Genomic DNA, 20,332 nt, shown 5'->3' on the forward strand with positions numbered 1-20,332 from the left:
AGTTTTGCCTGTGTATGACTGAAGGCGTACTACTGTTGTCTCCTGATACTTCTCCTTTCTGCCCCCTCTCCCGAACGTCCAAGACCCGACTACATTGGTTGGCACAATTATTTGTGTTTGTGTATGCAAGTGTTGGCCTGACTTTCATTATCTGGAGCAAGAACCGTAGTGAGCAACCACACTTTACCTCTTGGCACAGCATTTTGGGCATTATCACAATTGCTGCCACATCCTGCCAGGCTTTCTGGGGCTTTGCATTGTTGTGTCCCCGCCTGGTCCGTGTCACTGCAGTATCTCGCCTTAAACTATACCATGCCACATGTGGCCTAATAGTGTATCTATTATCTACTGGTACTGTCCTATTTGGCTTGTGTTCAGACTGGTTTCAGGCACAAGTTAAGGGACCTGTGTGGTATGTCTGCCTTTGCGTTCCTCTTTACCCTGCTCTGATCATTATGAACCAGGTAATAGATATTTACCTGCCAAAAAGGAAAGGACAGATGTGACAGAATGCAATTTTACCAAGAGCTGCCCAGAAGAAGAACATCTACATGCTGGCACTGAGCAGAATGTAATTGTTTTTAAGAACTTTATCACTTTACATTTTTATGTCTGCATGTACACTTATGGTGCATACATGAACATATTGCAGTCTTGCACTTTTTGAACTGTGGAATTAAAACTTAAACAAGCTAACAGATACATTTTAAACCACTAAAAATGAGGACATTCAGGGCAGTGTGCATATAACTGCACCAATTTCATCAACCTCTGCTTATTTTTGTGCTCCTTTCTATGTTTTGGGTGAAATGTGTAGGTTACCTTATGGTATCCTACATACAGTTCCCATTTCCTTCTGAAAGTTTCTTACGGTTTTATTGATTTTTTTATTTGTGTGTGGTTTGTTTATTTTATGCAGTCAAGTCCTGCCATCTGGCCAAGGATGACTGGATCCCTCAAAGGATGGCTGTATCATCACCCTACATTTACCTTGAAATGTTAAACACCAGCATTATCCATTTACTTCCAGCCTAGGCCATGGATGGATTTCTTACTAGACATAGTTTCCTCAGGGATAAGCATCCAACACAGATGAAAGAAAATCAAGCCTAATATTTATCTGTGTCACTGTGAAATGTTACAGAGCTAGTGCGTTTTTGTGATGTGTATATATTTTTCATGGTGGATTGAAATTGACTTCCTTCTTGAACAGAGTTGTTCTTTAAGCACTTATGAATTCAGATTTGAAAAAGCAAATCATGCCTTGGCACAACGCTAACTGCACAAATGTATTTTATTCATTTTTTCAATCATTTTATATGGACTTGCAATTATTAAAAGCAAGGAAAAAAAATTGGGGGCCTATTTTACAATATTGAGCATTACTGATCAAGCGTGATTCTACAAATTTATGTATGGAAATTAATTTTATAGCACTGATAAAATACATATCAAGGAATACCGCTCATAAAAAGGTTTTTAATTTTACAAGGCTACTTTAAATCACTTACCCCAGCAATCAAATATGGCCATATTGTGTTAAGCCCACCACTACGCCACAGCACAACCGTATCAGTGGGTCCTACACTAGATTTAACATGGGCGATAAATTTAAATGTCTTCCTTAATCTATATTTTGTATAAATTCTTTACTGCAGCACCACTGCTGAGAAATCTGGATGTGCCCCTAATCCCCCCCCCCCTCCCTCCCTTCCTTTTTTTTTTTTTTTTTTTTACCAATTCTTTGTTAATATAACTGAAAATATTAGAGCACATGTATGACCTTCATGTACATTATATTGTAATGGATATATACGGTAATAGCTCTCCCCGAATTTCCTGGCTTTCTAGCTCATGATTACCTGCAGGGTGTTTGGCCTGATAAGCCAGAAAATGCAGTAAAATACGTATGCATTACAAAATAATGCACACAGAGGATGTAGTACATGTAAGCGTTATTTTAAATAATAATGATATACATTTATAATACTTTTTCTTTAAGAAGCCATAACATTTGGCTTCTGGAGACGCTGTTTGGGAGATTCTCTAAATAAAGTGTCTTGTAAAATTGCTATACATTCATCAGCATTTATCATGATTTATGGTATGAAAGATGATAAAATAAAAAAACTAATAATTCATAAAAAATTATTAATTGCTGAAAATAATTCAGCAAAAACAAAGTTATTGTTGAAAGCAATAAAATAAAATATTAATTGATATTAAATGAATGTCCCTAAAGTCACTTTACATTGTCTATTGCATTCAAGGCACTCCCTTATTTATCAGCAGTGTGTGCATTTGTTGAGTAAATGATTGGAACATGAGTATTTATACAGTATATTAATGCACACTGTATATGTCGTGGCACCAAAGCGCACATATATTTATGTGCAATATGTGGCAGCCCTGTTTAACTGTACAAGTTGAGGGATTATAACGTTACTGTAATCATTGTCTGTTACATGGATATTTGATATTTATTTAGATCTGTCATGGTTCTTATTTATCATGTCTTTGTGAGTGATTCTGTGTTATCTTGACAATAAACTTGTCTTTGTGAAACGTCTGCCTATCCGAGCATGATATCCCATTGTGTGTACTTTATTTCATTAGTCGTCTCGAGCCAAAACACTAGATCACGGTTGTCAATCAAATGTGGTCATTCGGGAATGAAATCCTGCAAGAGCTTAAAAGTAATATTTAACATATGATTCATTAACAGTGTTTGCTGCAGTTGCAAAAGTCTGTAAAAGTACTTTCGATGCATAGGCCTAAAGTGGACCTGTAATGAACCCCTTAAAAACTTTACGTCAATTAATCAAGCATAATAACTGTCTTTCGTCTTTAGGTTGCCTTATTTCTATTTAATTTATTTTTTTGCTTGTTTTTAATGGGTCAGCAGCTTTAAAATGATATGTTACATTCTACCCACTAGGGATCTTGTTATGGTATTGCATTTACTTATCCCTGATAAGGCTGCAAACATGAAACTTATTTAATTTAACATTATATACAACGAGCAGCCAATCCGCTCCCTTCATCCTATTCCTTATAGCTGAAGCTATATGTTAAACGCATCGCATTGCATGATTCTATAGCGGAAGCTATTACATTCTATGGCATTCTATGTTTTGAACTTTGTGGCAAATGTACATAAGTCCTTTACTGTCTCCGCTTTCCAAAGTTGCCAGGGGCATTGCTAGGCTGCAAAAATACCTAGAGCTTCAGTAGAAAGAAAATTTCAGTGATGATTACATACCCTGGAGGTGTATGCCAGACATGGACTTTATCATCTGATAAACAGTTACACTTGTCATTTCAGGATATCCCCAACATCCCCCAAAGTAATTTTTCCTCTACCTCTACAGCCACGTACTTTGTCCCAATATCTTCTTCACACTTGTATTTACCGCTGCTGGAAATACATTGCTAGAGACATATGCAGGAAAAGGCATGTGTTTTTAGCTTGCAAACAATTTGGCTCCACACTGAGGCGCAGAATCTGCCCTGGAAGATATCTGCGGCTAAACAGGCCCATATTCAGTGCTTTAACCCCTATAGCTTGCCTCCATCCAGCAACGCCAAAGGATGGTCCATAGCCATAAACAGGTTTATTCAATAAACTTTAATTTATAAAATCCAAATTGCAAAAATCAGTCTAAAGTCTGATGTGACTTTAACTGAGCTGGTTTTTATTTATTTTTTTATTACCCAATTTTTGCCTACATTTTGGCATTCAGATATTAAAGGTATACCCAAATATTTTGTAAAAACACTGTTTTTCTTTGGTTGCTGGTACAGGACTCCCCAAGTACCCGCCTTATTTTTTATTTTATTTTTTGAATAAAAAAACTAACCTACAATCAAGCACTGAGACTACCAGAAATGCATTTTAGGATCTAAGGCTGGTGGGCAGTTCAGAGTTTAGTGAATACACCATACAGGGCTATTTAATAAATCTAAGACATTGTCATTTTTGACAGTGAAAATCTCAAACTTTGCATCACAATAGCTGAGATGGAAACTTGTGTTGGAAAAGATATGGTATAAAATATACACCAACTGGTGGAGTACTATATAAATATAAAATAGTGGAGGGGTTCACTTACCCCATTAATACAATAACACACTTGGGGATATGTACTTGGGGACACATATAAAGAGAAAAAAAAAGGAAATATATAGTGCAGATGGTCTTTAACAGTAATGGGTGATAAGAGTGACTAACTAGAACCACTCACATGGACTGGAGCCTATATTGGCTTTGTAAAATAAACCTTTTTGCTCTTTGGGCAGCAACACACCACTTCCTCAATGATGTTCCTCCAAAGACACAAAAAAGGAAGAAATAGACCAGATGTGTAGTACTGTGCAAAATAGCAATTATTGTACTTATGATAAGTATTATGCTCACTTTGTTAAGAGCCTTAAGTTCCTGGCTCTAAGGGTGATCAGCAGTGTGCCAATTTCTTGGGATGGCACTCCCCAATAAAGTTTGAAATAGAAACAAAATATACCAGGTATACAAAATATAAAACAAATGCAGTTTAAAAGTCCAAACTCAGCCAAAACGCGTTTCACTTGTCTGTAAGCTTCCTCAGTCAGCTGTAGTGTAGCTTCAGGAATCTTCTGCTTTTTAAATGTTCAGTAAATTGTATGTGCCCTCCCCTTTTTAGGATTACATGATGTGTAATTAACCAGTCATAAGTTCAGGTTTTCTTCAATTTCTTATATGTCCTAGAAACACCTGTGATTGGGAAACCCCTTTTTGATAATTACATTTGCTACCCTTAAATGTCTAATTGGTGAACACCCATTGGTGGTTCAGAGGTATTAGACTGCAGGACATATAATTCGGTTCGTGGTTGGCGAAAGTGACGTCACGGGTAATGCCGTTCGTCAAATCTGCCCTCCACCACCGGAAGAGAGCGCCGCATGTATGAGGGTTCTTTTGAATGAACTTCATTGGTGGTCAGTGGTGTCACTCTAAACCACCTGCTTCTCCGGCACAACAGACCGCACGCCGCCCCCGCCAGTACATCGTGATGTAACTTCCTATATGTGCTTAGGGGAAGGTCTTGGCTCCGGTAGAGGGGTGGTCGTAATGACATCACAGAAAAAACTGTGTGTCAGCCTCAACCCCTCCGGTGGCACCTTGATCCAAAATCCCCATTTTGGAAGTGGGCACTGGGGATGGAAAGGGGATAGCAAGTGGAAAATTTGTTACACAGTTTTGTTTGTCACGACTTGTGTGGAAGAACTGAGTTTGCCCTTTGATATCACATTGCATTGATCGTGAAGGCAGCATCCATTTTATATGACAGAAAGCGTCCCTTTAAATATTAAGTCGGTATTGGTGAAGAACCATCCCTGTAGTTAATGTGCTCTGCACCTGCTTTCCTTACAGCACTCCTAACAAAACAAAACAGCTTTTGTTAACCTTAGACATTTAGCTGCACTGAATACATTTAACATCCAGCTGTTCTTATTATTGCACGTTTAGTCACGTGTTACAGAAATTTACTTACACATTCAATTTATTCTCTGATTCAGAGCAGGTGAGCACTGTGTACACAGTTGTAGGGGTAACCTAGAAATGACAGGTGAGCCAATAAAAATGATTATGGATAGTACATATTTAAGCCCTGCCTCACTAATTTAAATTTAAGAACACTTCACTGGATATATGCACATTAGTTTAGTGCAACTACATGTCCCCTTGAGGAAGGCACCGCAATAAAAACATGTGTAGTACTTTAAAGGATCACTATAATGCCAGGAAAACATACTCATTTTTCTGGCTCTATAGGGTCCTTGGGCCCCCCTCCCGCCGGGCTCTAGGGGTTAATCCCTTACCTCTTTTCCAGCGCCGGGGACTCTCCTCCTCCTTTCCAGTCATTAGCTGAATGCGCATGCGCGCTCATTCAGCCAGCCTCATAGGAAAGCATTCTCAATGCTTTCCTATGGACGCTGGCGTCTTCTCACTGTGAAAATCACAGTGAGAAGCGCGGAAGCGCCTCTAGCGGCTGTCAATGAGACAGCCACTAGAGGCTGGATTAACCCATTTGTAAGCATATCAGTTTCTCTGAAACTGCTATGTTTACAGCAGAAAGGGTTAATCCTATAGGGACCTGGCACCCAGACCACTTCATTAAGCTGAAGTGGTCTGGGTGCCTATAGTGGTCCTTTAAAGTAATTAATAAAGAGGACAGCTATTTGGTGACGATAAAAAAAAACCACAATTATTAAACAAAAAAACACAATACAAATTGCCTTCACTATCCAGTATTAAAATGGTCCCCATTGTGCTAGAGAAGGCAATGTTGTTACTGCAAACAATGTCTTGTGTGCAGTCTACTGAAGCCTGATGAATATAAAATCACATTATATATTGTTCCAACCATTGAAGATTCGCTGAACATAGCATGGGAACTCAACTTAGGATCCCTTAGCTACGATGTAAAGAATGCGTTTAACTAATCATACAATGAAGAATGGGTTATTATGCTAATGCCATGGCAATGATTTGGGTCTACGTTATCTGCATTATTAGATCTCATATTACATGAGAACTATAACATTTTTGGTAACATAAATCAAACGTTTTAATTTCTGTAAACATTGTACTTAACATCAAAATGTTCTCCTCCTTCACCCCATGAATGTAGTGTTGTATATATTGTTTACTGGAAAGCTATAATTTCTTCATGCTGTTGGGTTTGTATTTAAAAAAATAAATTGCTCAGGGAACTATGTAGTATTTATATGCAGCAATAGGACAAGAATTAAGAATGATTCCATTAGGAAGGTATGACTAATGGGGTAATTAACTAAAACCCGAATGAAGCAAAACCTTTCGGCTGCATACAAGGCCATTCGGATTGCAAAATCCAGACATTGTGCATGTTCAGGCCCCCTTAAGTGCCTGAGTTAGGTCTGGATTTCAACTGGACTGAAGGATGGATGAAATCCAGACCTGAATGCTTCAAATCCAAGTACTGAAGTTTCAACTCCAGGTAAGGATTTAAGAAAAGAAAAGAAAAAAAATCTTAACTATTTGCTTGCAAATAGTTAAATAACTACCGGCAGTGCAAGGGCTAACCTCCACATGTAAAAAGTTTAAAAGTAAATAAATAAAAACCATGTGGGGCTCAATAATTATATATATATATATATATATATATATATATATATAATAAAATATCTGTATTTCTACAGTCCTGATGTGGCTATTTCGTTTAAGCTTCCCCTAGTGTGTAAAAAAAAAAAATATATATATATATATTTTTTTCTCCAACACCAAATCTACCGTTGCAACGCCATGGCTCCCTCCTTGAGTTAGGTCATCCTTGGAGTGTGTCTACAGGATTATGGTCCATTCCGATGCTCCTATGATTTTGCTATACAAAACCATTGAATACAATGAGTCTCTTATTGCAGACCATGATGGCACTGTATATGCGTATGTGACATTATGGTATGAGAGCCAGGAAATAACAGTCCTGGGTTTCATACCCATAGAGCTTAGAGTTGTGGCTTGAAGCAGCGCTTCCAAGCCTTCAAATTATTGAAACAAAGGGTTTTGTGGGTTGGGAAGGGAGGATGTAGGACCGAAGTTTTTTTTAATAGTGTCAAAAAGATGAAGTTGTTATAGTGACTGCAGTATTCCTTTACAACTCCCTATGAATATACGTGCCATGCAACCGCTGGGGGCATTTAAAACTTGCGACTGCTAGAAAGGCCCCATCCACGTCAATCCCTTTCCCCACCCATGGCATATGGGTGTGTGCTATTTAATAAAAGAAAAAGGGGGACATCCTAATGACCATGGGATCTACTTTATTATAAGGGTGGACCTGCCCCCCATATATACACACTGTCCCCCATACACACACACTGTACCCCTCACACACACTGCTCCCATACACACACACTGTACCCCTCACACACACTGCCCCAATACACATGCACCGTACCCCCCCACACACACATCCTCCTCCCCATACACACTGCCCCCTTCAAACACAGATACAATGCAACCCTCACACATACACACACCACGTCCTTCACAAACACAATGCAACCACGTGAACACATTGCACCCCTCACACACACACACACCACCGCCCCTACCCCTAAAACAGCCCCTATCCTGGCAGACCCCAGCTAAGTTGTCATACTGTTCTTAAACTGTTTCACTACTTACCTTGGGAGGGCACCACAGCACTCCTGGCACCATAGCCACTAAAGCGTGCTGTAGTGGTTATTGTGCCTCGATTGTTTCTTTAAATAATCTACCAGTGCCCCTGCCGAGATTAGGTTCTGGATCCACCCCTGACAGGGAAACATTTCTGCTGAACAGTGGCCCAGTATATGCCGCAGCACTGTTCATGTATACAACCTAGAAATTTTTGACTTGGGGAGCCTTGGAAAAATATTGAAATATTAAGGGCGCCTTGAACCTAAAAAGTTTGGGCACGACTGGGTTAGCTTGTACGTTAGTAAATTGATTAGTAGATATGCCTCCACCTGCCACATGGTTTTAAACCTCCTTTATGGTAATGTGGGGCCTGCATAAAGTATTGACCTGCATAAAGTTTTTTTTAAAGGATCACTACAAACACTATACAACCTTTAGGTCCCCCCCACCCTCAGGGACCACTCTCCCCCCCCACCGTCAGGGACCACTCCCCCTTCAGCTACTTACTTTAATCCAGCGCCGGGCTCCCTCGGCGTTGGTGACCTCTCCTCCCCCTCCGACGTCAGCTCCCGAGTGTAGCCGAATGCGCATGCACGGCCAGAGCCGCGCGCGCATTAGAAACGTCCATAGGAAAGCATTTCTCAATAATTTCCTATGGACATTATGCACGTTGGATGCGAATTTCGCAATCAGCGTCTCTAGCGGCTGTCAGGAAGACAGCCACTAGAGGCTTGATTAATCCTGCAATGTAAACATAGCAGTTTCTCTGAAGGGTTAAAAACTGGGGGACCTTGCACCCTGACCACTTTATTGAGCTGAAGTGGTTTGGGCGACTATAGTGGTCCTTTAATTTATTTAAACATATTTTTGAAACTTTTTTTAAATGTAGTGACTGGCTAGGAAGGGCTGGGCAGCTGCTACATAATTAACCCCACACTGCTGAGGGTTTTTAAATTATTTGCCAGTTGCTGTTTGCGCTGTCACTGCAAAAATAATAATTTGCAAATGTGTATCATGCAGAAAGCATTTGGTTCTGAATTATAGTCAAAGTGGTGCCTTGTGAAAATTCCTAATCCGCATTGATTTTATTCTGGACACTAAATGCATCTGAGCAATTGCTAGAGATTCGCTTGCGCCAACCAGAATTTGGTCATTTTCACTGGATTTTGTCCATCCATGCGAAATCCTGTGTTTAGTGAATAGACTTGTAAGAAACTTTAATAAATAAGTGATTACACTTGCACTTGCCTAGCATATTCATTCCACAAATGACTGTCAGCATTTTTAGTTGCAAACATTCTTTCAGTCTCAGCATGAAAATCCTTTAAAGTAAAAGTATACTCTCATAGTGTAGAATCGCAAAATAAAATAAAATGTTACTGAGCATTCTGGGATAAGAAAACATTTTCTTCTATAAATAAATCTTCATTATAGCAATCCCATCTTCCAAAGCAATTATGCCCAAAATAAGAATGCAGATCTATTACCTTAAGTATATCCTCAAGTTATTTATTTTCACGTACAAAAAGCACTAACATTGTATTAAACAGCTTATTTCTTACGTCTAGGTTGCCTCACTACCATCTTTCCCCCAAAATAAAACTGGGTGTTGAATGAATTTTTGCCCCGAAAAACGCACTAGGGCATATTTTCGTGGGATGTCTTATTTCGGGGAAAAACGGTAGCAAGCATGTGCAAGAAAGCAGGTCTACGTTCGGGGGAATTCCCTTGAACATGGACCAGTTCACTTGGGTATGGAATCCCGAGAAACATGGGTTAACTTACTAGGGCATGGAATCCTGTGAACATGCGAACATAGATTAGCGAACAAGCGACTAGGTCTTATTTTCAGGGTAGGGCTTATATTGCAAGCATCCCCCGAAAATAAGCCCTAGATGTCTTATATTCTGGAAAAGATGGTGTCAACTCTGCGGGTTAATGCAACATTGGGGACACCACAGGTCAAATTTATTTTATTTTGTTTAGGTTTAAAATGTCTAAAATGGCCATGTTCACTGGAGTTTTTCAATTTTGGAAAATTACCAAGGGACCTGCAAGCTTTAAAGCAGCTCTGCCACCTTCTGGGTTTTTTGCATATTTTATTGCTTGCAGGGTGGTGACCGGGGGTATGGGGAAAGGTGAGTTTTAATTACCTGAAGATGTCCCTTGCGACTGCCATCATTTTCTTCTGTGGGTTTCTCTTCAGTTCTTGGCACTTCTTCTGCCAGGAGCCAACATCAGCGCTGTACTCTTGCTCATGCATACGGGAACCTCCATAGACAAATCCACTAGTAGTTACGCCTTTTTGTCACGTTTTGTCAAGTTTAGGAAAAATACATACAACAATTGTGTTTTTTTACCCATCACATGAACAGGAGTAAGATAAAAAGGCTGCTGCTAGAAGCCGCAAGGCAGATTTTCCTTTAAACTACACGTGACGTAATGGTTTCCAAAATCACAATAAAAATAGCTATAAAATAAATATTTTTTATAATTACCAGATCTCGTTAAAAATTGCAAACATATCTTCTACTGGCTGCTGAAAAATGCACAATTAATAAACTCTAAATACACAGCTCATCAGCTGTGATGAAGGGGAGAGTATATTCTGCACCTTTAAACTCTCTCACCCACATAATGAGACAAGAGGCTTCCTTTTGGGAAATCAGTACTGAGGTTTTTTTTCCCCACATAAATAGCCAGTAGGCTAAATCATTTAGCACTTCAGTGAGTAGCTGGTGAAATCCTAAAAATCTGCACTCAGACTTACAAAGACTGGAACTATACAAATTCAGACACCACATTTCTCCAAACCAACTTTGTATATTTCTGGAATCTCTGTGAATATGCATTTAAAAGGTTACTCCAACTACCATGACCACTTTACTGATCTGACGAGGTCATGGTGCTTTAAGTCTGTATGTGCAGCATTTCATTATGAAATGATGCACATATGGAGATCTAGCCTCTGGCAGCATCATTAGACAGCCCAGAACAAGAGGTCCAGAATGGCTAATGTCAATGTTGGTGGCAGACAACCAATGGCGGCATGGCCCTCTACCCTGCTGCCGAAGTCCTACGCTCAGCCTGTCTTCTCTGACATCCCTCCACCAAGAGCAAGTAACACAGGTGGATGAAGATGGGAGAACTTCTGTTTTTTACTTTTGAAGGGGGGAAGGTACCAGAAGAGTAAAAATGACACTGACCAAAAGCACTGTTTTTTTGTTGTTGTAGTAGCCCATTTAATTTCCTTTTATGAATACCTGTACTGCAATTTCAGCTCAGTTAGTATTTTGCAATCTGGAGAGAAATCTTGAGTTAAGGAAATTCTCTTCATTGATTTGTGGCATCTCCGGATGTCTCTATTTTCTGGTACACCTGAACAGTACATAACATGGAGTATGCCTTTTATCAGGCATGACTAAAATATCAGTGATCGAGCTATCCCCTCCAAGGCCAAATCTAACAATTCTAATAAGAAATACTGTAAGCAGTTTCAAAAGCTTATTTAAAAAAAAAAAAAAAAAAATCTACTGTTCTCTGCATGGACTTAATTTGCTATTGAAATAGTTAGCTCTTTATTTCTCCGGTTTGTTGCAGGCAGTAGCTAATCCCAAACTATCTGGTCTGGAAAGCTGTCTAGTCTAGTGTATCATTTTCCCTATTTCGATAAATGCACTTTAAATAGAAGAATGGGATTTTCAGTGGTCTGCAATTTATTTATGAAGAACTACTGTATTGTTCTGCTAAAAGATATTACTGACTAGCAAAGAAAAGTAAATGTACCTACCGAAAAAACAAACAAAACAAACCACCCAGATCCCCATTAGATACGTAACTTTCAGATGTACTAGAATCATAAAGTGTTCTGTGCAGTCATTTTAGAATTGTTAGATCGCATACAATTTTAGAATTGTTAGATCAGATACAATAAGCCAACATTGCCAGTTGCCCAATCCATTAATTCAACACTCTGCAGGCTGGAGAGACATTTAAACTGTAACTTTTGCTATTAATTGTTCGCTATGGCATGCCTGTGTGCCTCCTTGAGGACATTTATGGAAACACAAAAAAGTCCAGAGAGGAAAAAGAAAATCTTGAACTGAAATCTTTATTTCCGTAATCCAGACTATCGTAACGATGCAGCCAGGTTTCAATAAATAAAATAATATCTATATTTATATATTTATATGTTTTGTATGTATAGCCTTTACAGGGAGCAGAGCTCAGCTGCACATAAGAGAAGACATAAGACAAGAGTAACGAAACGGGGATTGGCAGCGGGTACAATAGAAGGAAGGAAAACAAGGGAAAGGTTTCATGGCCTGTCTCCAATCATAAAATGATATGTAAAACCTAAAGCAAGGTGAAATACAAGTTATACCACCTTTTGGAACAAAGCTTCCATCATGAGTCTGGACATTTCTATATTATCACAAAGATCTAAACAAGTTGTGCAATTGAGCGTATCTTTAAATATAGTTATTACTAATACAGGTTTCTATGAGATGGCTTATTCAAACCCTTTTTACACAATTTCACAGTTTTCTCTATTCTCTTCTTCTCATTCCCTATCCGTTTCTTCCAACAATGACTTGACCAACCCACCCAACAAGGTTTCTTGTCAACTTGCGTGGCATTCCAGTTCTAACTGTGTAAGGCTCATATACGCATATATGTGTGGACGTATAGACATCAAAGATCTAATTTGCTACCGCCTACAGCAAAACACAATCTACAGAGATGTTTTAGACTAAAAAACTACTTTATGTTATATCTGGCAGTCTGAAATGTAACCATTGTTTTCTGTGGTTTCCCATAGTGGAAACCCTGAAGATGGAAAAATTGTGCTTTGAGAGTTATATAGGCTGGCACATCTCGAGTGGCAGGTCTGTTTTAATCTGGCCATAGCTTGCCTTGAAAAGGGATCTGATTATATTCAATGTAAGAGGAGAGATCAGAGCTAATGCTGGAGGGGACGTGGCAGTCACGGATGTTAATATAAGGTGTCTGTAGTGCACCATTGTCTGCAGACTAACAGGATGGGAAATGGGAACCATAAGAGGATAAATGAAGAGGAAAAAAACAGTAGTATGTTGTTGTCTACCTTGGCCAGCTTGTGTTATTGGATGTAATTATTTCACCGTAATTTGAGCATATGGGGATTAAAGTACATTAGACATAACTGCAAGATGCTGACACATGCTTTTTAAAATCAATTAAAAGGCATGGATGGGAAAGATGGGGCATCTCGTGTTAAGAGGTGTTGCCATCAATAAATGTTGGATTCTGCTATGCACTTAGGTCCACAAGAGACACTTAGTGTTGAATTATATCACATTTGCAGCAAAGCTAATGTAAATGTGATTGATAATGATATGATTGCATTATCTCTGACCTTTCAAACGTCCTCTCCAGTTATTTCCCACACTCAGCCTTTAAGCTTATTCCCATCTCACAGTTTGGATGCTGCATTATCTCTTGCTCACTCCCACTGTTTCCAATTGCATTTTACGTCTACTTTGTCTTTACTCTTTATTTGCTGTATGTCCCATTCTCTAATTAGCTTCTTGAGCTTCAATCCGACATGCACATGCTGCGAGTCTGGGGAACTCACGGTGGTGAGAGAGTTAAACCACTGTAATGAGCACATTTCAGACTAATTCCTCTGCTGTGAGTTTTTGTTGCTTACACTACGATAGGAGTGTCGGAGAATACTGAACTTATGGATCCTGGGTCTGAGAGCTTCCGGTGAGGTGAGGATGGCTGAAATGCTGAGCCCTTTATCCCAGGTACTTCCTGTGAACCATTAGGCTTCAGCTTGCCATTTTGGCCTCGCAGATCTCCAGGAGGTTCTAGAAAGGCCACATGTCTACTAAGAGCTGCCTTGTCACTAGTGGTTTCATGGTTGGGAGTGGCACTAAGCACTGAGGAGCGGATGCTCTCTCTGTCTTCTCCTTGCCCTCTATCTCCTGGTCTGCACCAACAGCGACATGGTGTAAGATAAAGATATATCAGTACAAGGATGACACTAGCCACACATCCCACCAGCGTGGTATATGCTGTGTTTAGGGTCTCCTGGTGCACATGCTGTGTGAAGTTAAACACATTAAGTGTCACGTACAAAGTCTCATTCAGCAACTTGCTATGTGCGTAGCATGTGTATGTCCCTGTGTCTTCCAAACGGATAGGTTGTATCTGCAGACTACCATTGCTTAGAACTGATACACTACTGCGGTTACTTGAACGCTCACCAGGTTCAGTCTCTACTGACTCATTACCAGGAGTAACCCACACCTGGGTCATACCTCTTTGTTTGGTGTCACAGTTCAGAATAACTGTCTGCCCTAGATACGCCTCCATACCAGCCTCTCGCACCACGCTGCAGTTGAGCCCCTCACTACTATTAAGAGCGAAAAGACTGATTAAGTTAACCTTGTTTTGAGCGATAAGTCTGCATTTCAACTCATCTCGGAAATCTATCGCAGAAGAAAGTTTTCGGACATGCCAATTCCAAAACAGTCCATAAAGTTCACAGTCACAAGTCAGAGGATTACCATGTAAGTACAGCCCATTGCTTATCCGGGCAGGTAATGCACGGAGCTGTGACGATGGTAGGTTCTTGATCTCATTGTATGAGATGTCAAGGAGTGCTAACTCTGGCAATTTCTCCCCGTCCCTTACCAACTCCAAAGGAAAACGTGTCAAGCGGTTTTGGCTCAGGTAGAGTTTCTGCAAGAGGCTCACTTCATCAAAAGCACTACGATCAATATTTGTAATTGCATTCTTGAAGAGAAGAAGCACCTCCAGCTGTTCTAAGGCGCTGAAAACATTCTCCTCCAGTGAATGCAGCTTGTTGTTGGACAAATCTAGGTGACGTAGGTTGGGGGTTAAGGAGAAAGCATCAGCAGATACAGAGGTAATAGAATTGTGGGAAAGCAGCAGTGTGTGTAACCTCTTTAGAGGTAATGGAGTCCACTCTGCCCGCAGGCGATGTATGTTATTGTGACTTAAGTCCAACATTGCAGTGTAGCTGGGAAGACCACTAGGCACAATTGTCAATTCCTTCTTAGCACAGCTGATAATGTCACTGGCACAAACACAGTTACTCTGACAGTTAAGTGGAGATGCTCCTAATCTTGTCACTGCCACCCACAGCAGGAAAAGTCTAAAGACCCACAATTGTTGCAACCAGAGGGCACACCGAATCGTCATAGTGAGAGTGGGAATATAGGCACCGCCAGACCACTTTTAGGACATTGTACCTGCAAAACCCAGGTGAAAATAGACACCCTGCACATAGTCTCTTCCCTCGGTATGGAGTCCTATCAAAGATGGGAATTCGGACCTTTGAATGTCAACCACAATAAAAGTATCAGCCCATGTTTTAGTACAGTAAAAACCTTTTGGATCCTTTCCCAAAGGGACTCCTCTGGATCAAACCAAGTACAAGCAGAGCCCAGTGCTGTTAGATCTCTCACGTAAAAGGGCAGAAGAAACCATGGCATCCACTAAAATACTCTCCTGAAAAATAAATAAGAAAGAGCACTGTTAGAAGGGATGTCTATTATATACACGTTCTGTTTGCCTGTTCTACAGTAGATCCGTGCCTACTACACAAAGTAATATTTATATATATATATATAAAAATACCTTATCTTTAAATACAACATTAAACCACCCCATGTTTTAAAATCCTTTTATATTGAGCGAAACATTGATTCATTACTTCAGGGGAAAGCATCCAATACAATAAATAGTTGTATTATTGCTTCCTCAGAAGGACCACAAAAATAGGACTTCCTAATAGTTACAGGATCATTTGGTGGATACCAACTGAAAGTTAAAGGACCACTATAGGCACCCAGACCACTTCAGCTTAATGAAGTGGTCTGGGTGCCAGGTCCAGCTAGGTTTATCCCTTTTTGCTGTAAACATAGCAGTTTCAGAGAAACTGCTGTGTTTATAATAGGGTTAATCCAGCCTCTAGTGTCTGTCTCATGGACAGCCGCTAGAGGCGCTTCCGCGCTTCTCACTGTGATTTTCACAGTGAGAAGACGCCAGCGTCCATAGGAAAGCATTGATAATGCTTTCCTATGAGACTGGCTGAATGCGCACGCGGCTCTTGCCGTGCATGCGCATTCAGCCAGGGACGTCAGAAGAGGGAGGAGAGTCCCAGCGCCGAGGGAGCCCGGCGCTGAAAAAAAGGTAAGGGATTAACCCCTTCCTCCCCCTTCAGCGCCACGGGAGTGGGACCCTGAGGCTGGGGGCACCCTCAGGGCACTATAGTGCCAGGAAAACTATAGTGGTCCTTTAAGTCCAATGAAAACAAAAATAGAAAGATACAATCTGCACAACTGATAGTAGCAAATTTCTATTGCTATAACATAGCCAACAGCAGAGCACATGTTCACCTACTTCTTTTTTACAGTGCCACATTTAGATTTCCATTAACTGTACAAGTGTGATAGTGGCTGCTTAAGTTATAAATAATTTGGAACATTGGAAAATAGCTCTCCCGAATTCTTCATTCCGGAGCACCGAAGCTAAGGTAAAAAAGGAGTTAAAGTTCCATCTGTGCTCTTTGGGATCCATGGCACATACACGGCTATGTGAAACGTATATGTACAGCACTGTGCAATAATAAAATGCATTTCCTGCCTTGTGAGCCTCTTAAAGCTGTACGCTTCCCACTTTCATCAATTACTTTATTAACGAGTAGTTTAACCCCTTAAGGACCAAACTTCTGGAATAAAAGGGAATCATGACATGTCACACATGTCATGTGTCCTTAAGGGGTTAAGCACTAAATCGGATTGATAACCGGATTGATACTGACAAGCAAATTAAAAATGTGGGCCAATATAAAAGAACCAATAAAAGTCTCCAACTGTGGTAGTTGTGCAGAAAGGGTAGAATATGGTAGAATCTTTACCAAATCGCTTTATTTACTGAATAACATGGATCCGTGTCATTAATTAACGTCTTATAAAATGTTGCTTAATCACCAAGATGTTGCTCAACCAAGATACGCACAAATATATATTCAGTGCCTCCCAGTTAATGTATGGGACACAAGCATGTTTTGCTTCTTTTCCTATTTTCTAAAAAAAAATGTAACTACCGGTATATGGATTTTTATTAACTAAAAAACAGTAAGGCGTTTGGAAGGTATTTATTTTAGTAAAGTGATAGATTAGCAAGATGTTTTTTTGTTGTTGTCAATCTTCCTGGCTCCTCTAGAATACATATTTTGTCATGTCTTTTTGACACACTCCTATGTTAGGTCCATTTCTGACATTACTTACTTCCACACATCTATGTTTGAATTTACAAACATTCCCACTCTTTAACTATATCTACAAAGCATTTTGTGTGCCAAGAGTCAAACTTAAAATACATTTTAAACTTGCACACATTCACTTGTCTCTATTCCATACACAGTATTGTGTATGCAGTCAGAATTACCAACCGTTAGTTTACAGACAGCTCTGTCTCACTGTTTACACACACAGCTGTCTCTCTGTATGTTGCATAACCACAAATATGTCTCGGTACTCTAATTACAGCGATTATATAGTTTCAGAATACATATATATTAATAGATGGATAGATAGGAAGGTGTTTTTTTTCACGATTTAAAAGAAAACAAACAAAAAACTATATTTTCTCTCTATGCTAATGTTTATCAAGCAAATAAGACACACTACTGAATTGTTTCAAAACTGTTATTGCAAATGAAAAAACAGACATGGAATTCTGCCCAGCATGAATAGTTCTACCCATGGCATCATATGCATTAAATATACACAGTTATCCATTAAAATGATAGATAATTCATGAATATGTATATTTAATGCAAACGTGGTGGCACTGGATGAGCACTGCGCAGTGTGCGCAGGCTAATAAATATGGCTTAGATTAACATGTTCCTACCATATACTGTATACTTTGGTTCAAATATTTTTTTTAAGCCAAAGTTACAGAAGATCTCTAATATGTTAAACATAAAAGGCCACGGAATTCAGCTCTCTCTGTATGGAATCCAAATTGATGACTATGTGAGTATGTATATGACTACATATACGTGTCTTGAATAATATCCTGCCATGGACCAGAACATAATATATAACTTGAATATTGCAAGTATCAGTCTGTTCATTGTTTAAAAGATCTATGACTGCTCCAGTTTCACTGTGCATAATTTTCTACAGGACACATCCCAATACATATATTTAAGAATAGACTGTTCTTTCGGGCTGTAAGAATGTTTGTTTGAGAATGTGTATTTGTATATGTATATGTGTGTATCTATGCATGTATATATGTGTGTAGACAAGTATGTACATATGTGTATATGTATTTATTATTGTAAATATAGGAATGTATGTTCTTATAAATGTGTGTGTGCTTTTGTATACATGTATCTGTACATTGTGGGTATATGTGGGTATGTTTATTTAGACACACTCCATTTTTTTATTTAAATCTCTGATGTCAATATACATTATTGTGATACAAACACACATACATATGTAGTCATGCTCAGATCCCTGTGTCATTATGCACATACCTGGCATGCTATTCCCTCTACCCTGGCAGTAGTTCTGAGGGATGAGTAAATGTGTATGAGTGCTGGCTGGGTGAGTGCAGCCCTCAGTCCTGGCTCTGAATGGGGGGGATGTTTATGAGGATGATGCAGATAAGCTGCAGGTCCTCAGGATGAATGTCATTGTGCTGCTGATGAGAGCTGCAGGTGTGTGTTTCTATGCGCCTCTGTATGTCTAGAAGGTGAATGGGATCCAGTGCCTGTCTGATTCTGTATCTGTACCCGGTCCCTCTATTTCTACCTTGGTATCTGCTACTGTCATATTCACACTGCAACACAAGCACCCTTCTGAGTATGTATTCATCTATTTGTGGACCTCTCAACTAGTGTGTATTTTTGTCTGTCTCTTTATTTAACATCCTGCCTGCCTCATTAGCACTCTCTTCAACTATGTATCTGTAGCAGTGGCTGGACCTCTCCCTTTGCACTGATCATAGTGTGGCACTCTCTGTTCCCTGTGTCACTCCATACCTCTCCATACCTCTCACTCTCCTGCAGTATGTCAAGGTATGTCCTTGAGTATGTCTTCTCCCCTCCCCCCTATATCCCAGTCTATTACCCACTGTTCTGTACCCCCTTCCACCTCGTTCTCTTACCATGTCGGTCTCTCTGTGTTTCTGTGCTGCAGGCTGGGTGCAGGTCTGTCCTCTGCATGCAGAACACTCCGTCCGTCCGCTGCAGCCACTGCTGATCTTCCTCTTGTTATTGGTGCCAGAGAGCTGGGGGAGGAGAGAGAGGGAGAGTGAAAAGGAGAAAATTGAGAGGGGTGGAGAAATGAGTGAGAGAGAGAGCTAGAGAGAGGGAAAGAGACAGAGGAGGAGAGAATGTCTAGTGTGGGGAGACTGTCAATTCATGTGTGGGGTTGGTGGCAGAAAAGAATAGAGATTGTCCTGCATGGATGGATGCTCAGTGACACTGTCCTTCTTAGTGTGGGATTTGCATTGCTGCTCTCTGATCTGATGCTTTCTTCCCCCTAATAGAATGAACATCATTCAACCCTAACACTCTCACCCATACAATTGAAGAGCCTTTTGATTTATTCCCCTACCCCCCAACTAAAAGAGCTTGATAAATTAGCTAACTCTACATCATGCATGAAGCCTGCTTTCAGTGAATCATCTCAGCGTTCTGTTGATTTTTTTTCCCTTCTAATCACACTCTTTGTTTTCCTTAGCCCCATATACTCCCTCTTCATCCTCTTCCTTCCAACCCACCATTCTTTCTCTCCCAACTCACTTCTGTCTTCCATCTCTTGTCTTCCTGTTTACTCTGCCTCCCACCTTCCTGCCATAGGGATCACAGCTGTGTTGTGTATTGTTTTTTTGTATTGTAGCTTAAAGAAAATAGTGAAACATAATAAATAATCTGTAAGTATCTCTGAAGACCGAGTAGGCATTTATAGTACACTTGACCTTGAATCACCCTGACTATTACTCTGAATATTGCTAGCGGTGACGGATTTACCCTCCCTGCTGCCCCAAGGCCACTTTCTTCAATGTACTATATATATAGTATAGTAT

At 39.9% G+C, this 20,332-nt stretch overlaps 3 protein-coding genes across 4 annotated transcripts in view; 1 reads left to right on the plus strand and 2 right to left on the minus strand.

Annotated features, from left to right (window-relative positions):
• The window catches only part of LOC134608746 (probable transmembrane reductase CYB561D1), a 62,859-nt gene extending 61,162 nt beyond the window's left edge, over window positions 1–1,697 (plus strand). For both annotated transcript variants that reach the window (XM_063451833.1, XM_063451842.1), the window contains one exon: window positions 3–1,697. In XM_063451833.1, the coding sequence (XP_063307903.1) occupies window positions 3–506 (504 nt within the window). In that variant the 3' untranslated portion in view covers window positions 507–1,697. The remainder of the gene's footprint in view (window positions 1–2) is intronic.
• The window catches only part of SORT1 (sortilin 1), a 530,048-nt gene that overhangs the window by 187,373 nt on the left and 322,343 nt on the right, over window positions 1–20,332 (minus strand). The gene's annotated exons all lie outside the window — the stretch shown is intronic.
• Window positions 12,356–19,607, minus strand: AMIGO1 (adhesion molecule with Ig like domain 1). The gene is made up of 2 exons (XM_063451727.1): window positions 19,409–19,607; window positions 12,356–15,727 (listed from the first exon to the last, which is right to left on the minus strand). Exon 2 carries the CDS (start codon window positions 15,416–15,418, stop codon window positions 13,892–13,894), a length of 1,527 nt encoding a protein of 508 aa, XP_063307797.1. The 5' UTR covers window positions 15,419–15,727; window positions 19,409–19,607; the 3' UTR covers window positions 12,356–13,891.

Source organism: Pelobates fuscus, chromosome 1, assembly GCF_036172605.1.
Source record: "Pelobates fuscus isolate aPelFus1 chromosome 1, aPelFus1.pri, whole genome shotgun sequence".
Lineage (NCBI taxonomy): Eukaryota > Metazoa > Chordata > Amphibia > Anura > Pelobatidae > Pelobates > Pelobates fuscus.

Bases quoted from the DNA above. Each gene is read 5' to 3' on its own strand.
- AMIGO1 (XM_063451727.1), bottom strand. From the start codon at position 15,418: ATGACGATTCGGTGTGCCCTCTGGTTGCAACAATTGTGGGTCTTTAGA.